Source organism: Sceloporus occidentalis, unplaced genomic scaffold (assembly GCF_023333645.1).
Source record: "Sceloporus occidentalis isolate IW3139 unplaced genomic scaffold, rSceOcc1.0.p SCAF_90, whole genome shotgun sequence".
NCBI lineage: Eukaryota > Metazoa > Chordata > Lepidosauria > Squamata > Phrynosomatidae > Sceloporus > Sceloporus occidentalis.
In genome coordinates, this window is record NW_028317070.1 from 2,901,756 (window position 1) to 2,907,755 (window position 6,000).

Sequence of the window (6,000 nt, forward strand, 5' to 3'; positions counted from 1 at the left end):
CAAACAGTGCTTTTAAAATTGCTACTATGCAACAATATGGATGGCATCGTCGAAGTGGTACGAGTCTTTGGTAATCTGTCCCGCCACCGGGATGTACGTGACTTCATAATGGAGAAGAGTGGTGAGTTCCCATGGTTTTTTACGTCGCATCCGACAATAGTCAAAAATAAATAATTAAATGACACCTTATTCATAAACAAAATAGGCGATTTATGCAAAAATAAATGCAATGTCAAATTATCAGCATGTACTTCTGATATGTATTATCTTTTTTTATACAGCACCAGGCCATGTGTGGTGTGTAAGTGTTACATCTTAAACTTGCCAATAAAATGTAAACTTGGTTTCACACACATCTACAAAGAAATACAAATACAGCTAAATGTAATAACATTTACTTTAATTTTGAAATACCAGTTTCAATTGAAAGTGTGTGCTAAGTGTTGCTTTTCTCCTTTTGTGCAACCAAGTCTACAAATTTGTGGTTATACTCCTCGATGCCAAGGACCAAGATGTCTGCTTCTCTGCATGTGGCGTTCTCATTAACCTGACTGCAGACGGGAATCAAAGAGTCTTGCTTAAAGAAGAAGGAGGGATTAAAAAGTAAGAGCAGTGTTGTAATTTAAGGACATATTTTAGACACGTACACTACATGAATCTGAAAAGTCTGATCAATGCAGTGATTTGTAAATGAAGGCACTCAACTAAAGGTTCTCAGATGTTTGTTGTCTGGTGAACACTTACACAAGTGCGCTATATGCTGTCTCTGCATGCTCTCTCACTGGATGTATGGATCCATTACATATTCCCAATAGTCTGCCCATACGTGTTATAAACAAAATATAAGTATAATATATATTTAACTATAATTTCATTTAAAAAAAAAAATCATTGTTGTCTCCCTATACTTACATTGATATAAAGCCTTCTCCCTTAAAAACAACTCATAGCTTTGTAAACATTCTTGTCTATGACAGGCTGCTTGATTGTCTGCGGGATTTTGGAGGCTCAGACTGGCAGCTGGCTTCTTTGGTGTGCAAAGCCTTTTGGAATTTCAGTGAAAATCTAACAGATGCAGAATTGTGCTTTGGCAAGGAGCAGGCCATTACACTTTTGGAGCTTTTGTCTTCATTTCTAGGTAAGAACTGGCAAGCCTACTAACTTTTGTTATTACAACACTACATCTTATGTTATTTTTTAGGGTGACCTGTACACATGTGTATACACCTCTTCATTTCTGCATCCTTTATCTAGCATTGGTCACTTATGAAAAAATCTGTAGTATACAAATATAAAATGAAAGATAAAGTATAATATTTGGTGAAAGAAAAGACTGTTAAGTAATTGTGATCTGCTGTTGTGTATCTGCTTATAGCTGGTAACCAGAGCCGTAGCTACAACTGCTGGTCTGTGCCATCATTGCCCCCCACACAATTGGTCTGTGCCTACTTTACCCTTTGCCCCCACTTCCAACATACAACATATGTAAACACACTTACACAAATTACACACACTTACTTATACTCACTAACACACACACTCCATCTCACCCCGCTTACATAATTACACATCCATGCTCACACATACACAATTATACATCCATGCTCACACATACACATACAAGTACCCATCCATGCTCACACACACATACAAGTACACATGCATGCTCACACACATGCAAATGCAAACCTTTCACCAGCCCTGCCGCTTTCCCTCTGGCTGCTTGTGCATAATGTGCGAGTAGCCTCGGTTTCACTGCAGGCTTGTGACGTCACGTGACCCCGATACATTCCTGTCTCCCCCCTGCCGGTGCAAATTAGTTTAGGAAGGGGCCTTCCGACCTGGATTGGTGTGGTCCAGGTCGGAAGGGCCCTTTCTAAGCAATTTTGAGCCAGTACTAGGAGACAGGAAGAAGGTCTGTAGGCACAGGGCCCCGTCACCACTGCAACCCCTGTAGTTACACCAGTGCTGGTAACACCATTCAAGAAACAAATACAGGTGTTATCAAAGTGGCCTCACCAGCAAACAGCAAGAGACATGAGAAACTGTAAATATTTGGTTTATAGTTGAATACTTGGAATAGGAATATTCCTGGACAAAAAAACAGATACAATGCAAATATATAAAAAATAGTTGCTAGCCCTACCTCTACATGTGGCTAGCCATACACTTTCACAACTTCCCTGCTATGGTTATAAATCATATCCCATATTTTGTATCAGTTTTTGATATTCCTGTGCTATGCAGTGTGTTTAATGTTTTGGGGTTTTTTAATGGTTATTTTTGCTTGCCACTTTTGTCTTTAACAGATGAACAATTTGCTATGGATTATATGTCCAATGGAGATTTAATGGAATACCACAGAACATGCTGGGAAATGCACTTTAGACCAGTTGCTATGCAGCTCTTAAGTAGGATTCAGAGCCATTATTCTTATTTGGAACCTTTGCCAGGACCTGTGTAGCTATTTCACTGCCTTCACATTGTGTATAAAGAGCAATTTTAGTGCAAAGTGGTCATAGTGGCCGATCGGTTACTTTAGTCGTTGCTCTACGTTGGCCACTTTGCATCAACATGTCTCTTTTTCCGTAACCACCTGATGAATCTCCAAGCCCATGTGCGAGTTGGTACATTACTGCAGTGATCTCTTTTATCTGTATAGTAAGTTATTGATGAATGTGGTTTCAACCTACTCTGCACCATGTCTCTTCAGAGTGAGTGTCAGATTTGTTTAAAAAGTTTTATAAGTTTACTTAATCTTTATATTTAATATATTTTAAAAGCTATGTATATTTCTAAAAAATGAAGATAGTCCATAACTATTTCATGTGTACGTATGTTTCGACTATTACAATAAAATTGTTTGATTGCATAGTGGTTTATTCAATTTCATTTTAAAAATCCTGTTAAAGCACAGCTGTTGGCTGTAGAATGAGCCTGGCCTTACATGGGTCCTGGTAGGTCAATGGGACCCCAAGACATGTAGTTCCCGGATAAATTTGTGGAGAAAGAAGTGTTTCTGCGCATTCTCTTTCTCAGTGAATCTATCTGTCTGGCCTCTCATGCACAAAAAGATGGAGTCACGGGGACATCCCTGTTCCTCCAAACCGGGAAGAGGGTGTGCCCGGAAGCTATGCCCTTTTGTGGTAGTGCATTGGAAGCAGTGGCGTACTGCAGGGGGTCGGCAACAGGAATGTAACGAGGTTACATAACCCAGCAGTTAAATGCAAGGCTGCTCACAGCAGGAGGGAAAGCTGTGGTTAAGATAAAGGGGTGATGGATGTGTATGTGTGCATGGATGTGTAAATGTGAGCATGGGTGTGTATCTGAAAGTGCGTGAGCATGAATTTCGTTTGGGTAAATGTGTCAGCATGGATGTGAGTGTTTGAACATGGATGCGTATGTGTGTGTGTTTTTGTGCATGGATGTGTGTGTGTGAGCATGAATGTGTGTTTTTAAAGCAAGAATGCATATGAGCAGGGCCGGCCCGACAATGGAGCCAAGTGGGGCAACCGCTCCAGGTGGCACTTTTGAAGGGGCGGCACTTTGCCGCCCCAAGCCCTTTTTTTTTTTTAAAAAAGCGAAAGAGAGAGGGGCGCCGAGTGGTTTTCACTTACCAAGCTGTCAGTACCCGCTCGGCGCCTCTCTCCTCTGCAGCGAGTCTCCCTGTTCAGTCTCGGTGCCGGCTTGTAATGCTGAGTGCCGGAAGATTTCCGGCGCTCAGCATTACAAGCCGGCACCGAGACCGAACAGGGAGACTCACCGCAGGACTGCTGAAAGGTAAGTACAAGGGGGGGGGGAGGAGAGGGTAGATAATGGGGGGGGCGGCAGGGACGGAGGGAGAGGAAGGGTAGATAAGGGGGGGGGGGCGGCATTTTAAAATTCGCTCCAGGCATATGAGTATAAGTGTGTGTAAGCATGAATGTCTGTGTATAAGTGTGTGTGTGAACATGAATGTGTATGTATGTGTATGAGAGCACGAATGCCTATGTAAAACTGTGTGAACATGAATTTGTGTGTGAGAGGGAGTTAATGTTAACATGAGTCTGTGGGGTTTAAGCATGTATAGAGTGTGAGTATGTTTATGTGTGCTGATATGAGTGTATGTGTAAAAATGTGTGCCAGTGTGTACGTGAGATACTGGGGGAGCAAGGGTGGTACTGAAATATAAGATCCGTGTGTCCAGGCTCACGAAGAAGACATGGGTAGATCAGACAAACAAAAGTCAGAAGAACAATAAGAGGCAAGAGAAGAAGCAGAGCTGCGGGGAAGGAGACAGGGACACAGAAGCAGTCGGCAGAGAAGCTGGGAAGAGACTGAATTTTTTCACCATGATGTAACTTAATGGCTGTGAGCGTGGGGCAGCATTTCATCCTTGGATGTAGGCAGCATGAAGTCTTGGGCCAGCCCTAAAACCAGTGTTAGCATTGTAAACATATTTCAGGTGCGTTACATTGTTATTCATAAATGCCTGGGTCAAGGCTAACTGTGCAATCAATCACACACAGAGTGATAAATGCATTTTCTCAATAAGCTTAGGTATGTGCCAAACATAATAACGTAACCAACCTAAATTTTATTCTAGACATAATATTTGTTTCTCACTGTATGGGTAATACCTCGTGACCAAAAAATAAAGGGAAGCACACCCTAAAAAGCATAAACACTTAAAGATTGCAAGGTGCTGCTGATATGACCAACATGTACACACAACAAAGCAAGAGATAGACCCATACCCAGCAAATACTATTTAAAAGTGCCTATCTCTGGCATAATGGTGTCCATAGCAGGTTTTAAATTGCATGAGAGTCTAAGTGGGTTAAAAGGCAGTGCAGCCCCACTGATTCAGCTCCTTGGTAAGCAATATAGCCATAAAAAATAGATTGGACTCTCCAGTGGAAACTTGGGGTACTTTGACCTAGCGGCTGGCTAAGCGATATTCGGCCATATAGTGTGATGGAATCCCCAATATTTATTACTCAGATTCTTTGAAATCGTTTTTTTTTGGTTCTTTTTTATTAACATTTTTTAGCTTTGAAACTAGGAGCTACAGCCAGATGATTTGTGGATTTGTGTAACATTAACTATTTATTACAGGTCCTACCTCAACAGTGCAGTGGAGTTTAAGTATGGACTCGTGCACTCGGTCATTGCGAGTAGAATTCATATGATCCATTCATGTCAAGCCATCTACCTCCCGATATGGGAAAGAATACCCAAAACGTGTGGAACATTGCGAAAAATAATTTATTTGGCCTTCACCAAACATAATTCAGCCAATGTCACACAGGAAGTTAGTCTTTTGATTCCACAGAAATTTGTTCCCGAACCCTTCAGCATCCAGGTCCTTTTTAGCAAACTCTAGACAAGCAGCTATGTTCTTCTTAAAATGCAGTGGTTTCCACCTTGCCACATGCGATACGGATTTTATGTTTGCCTAGTGTCTGACAGTGGAGGCATGAACACTCGTTTAGTTGGAGTTAGAGAGACCTGCAGATCCCTGGGCGTTTTATAAAGATATTCTTTAACTTTGTGTATGATTTTGCACCCTGCTTTAAGAGATTTTGGAAGGACTGTTGTCCCAAACTTCTCCCATTTCATCAATGTAGCTGTGGCAATGGATTTTTTTTGAAATGCGTGTTTAACCCTTTCCAGACCAATCCGTTTTTGGGTTCTTCAGGTGTGACTTTTTAACATTGTGGATGGACAACCAAAATCTGATGGCCAGGGTTGGTGTTTGCCTGATTTATACGGGACAGGGCTGGCCCAAAATCAGGCCGTATTGTTAACCAAGATCCTCAAACACCAGACTGTGTAAGACCACTAGGTTGAGTTTTACTTTAGGTTGTAAAATGCAGCCATGTATTATACATTTGGTCTATGTGCCCCAGAAACTGGTCACCTTACTATAGAGGGCTCTGTATCACTTATTGATCTGGTATACACTCTGGCCTGTGAGTAATTTAATCCATGTCTGTTAAAACATGTGAGATTAAGGAC

General features: G+C 41.5%; 1 protein-coding gene across 1 annotated transcript in view; it reads left to right on the top strand.

Annotated features, from left to right (window-relative positions):
• Positions 1–2,464, top strand: part of LOC149284610 (armadillo repeat-containing protein 2-like) — a 37,999-nt gene extending 35,535 nt beyond the window's left edge. The window contains exons 12-15 of the mRNA XM_089496461.1: positions 8–121; positions 471–603; positions 978–1,138; positions 2,310–2,464. Of these exons, the coding sequence (XP_089352587.1) occupies positions 8–121; positions 471–603; positions 978–1,138; positions 2,310–2,464 (563 nt within the window). The remainder of the gene's footprint in view (positions 1–7; positions 122–470; positions 604–977; positions 1,139–2,309) is intronic.
• Positions 2,465–6,000: the final 3,536 nt, after the last annotated feature.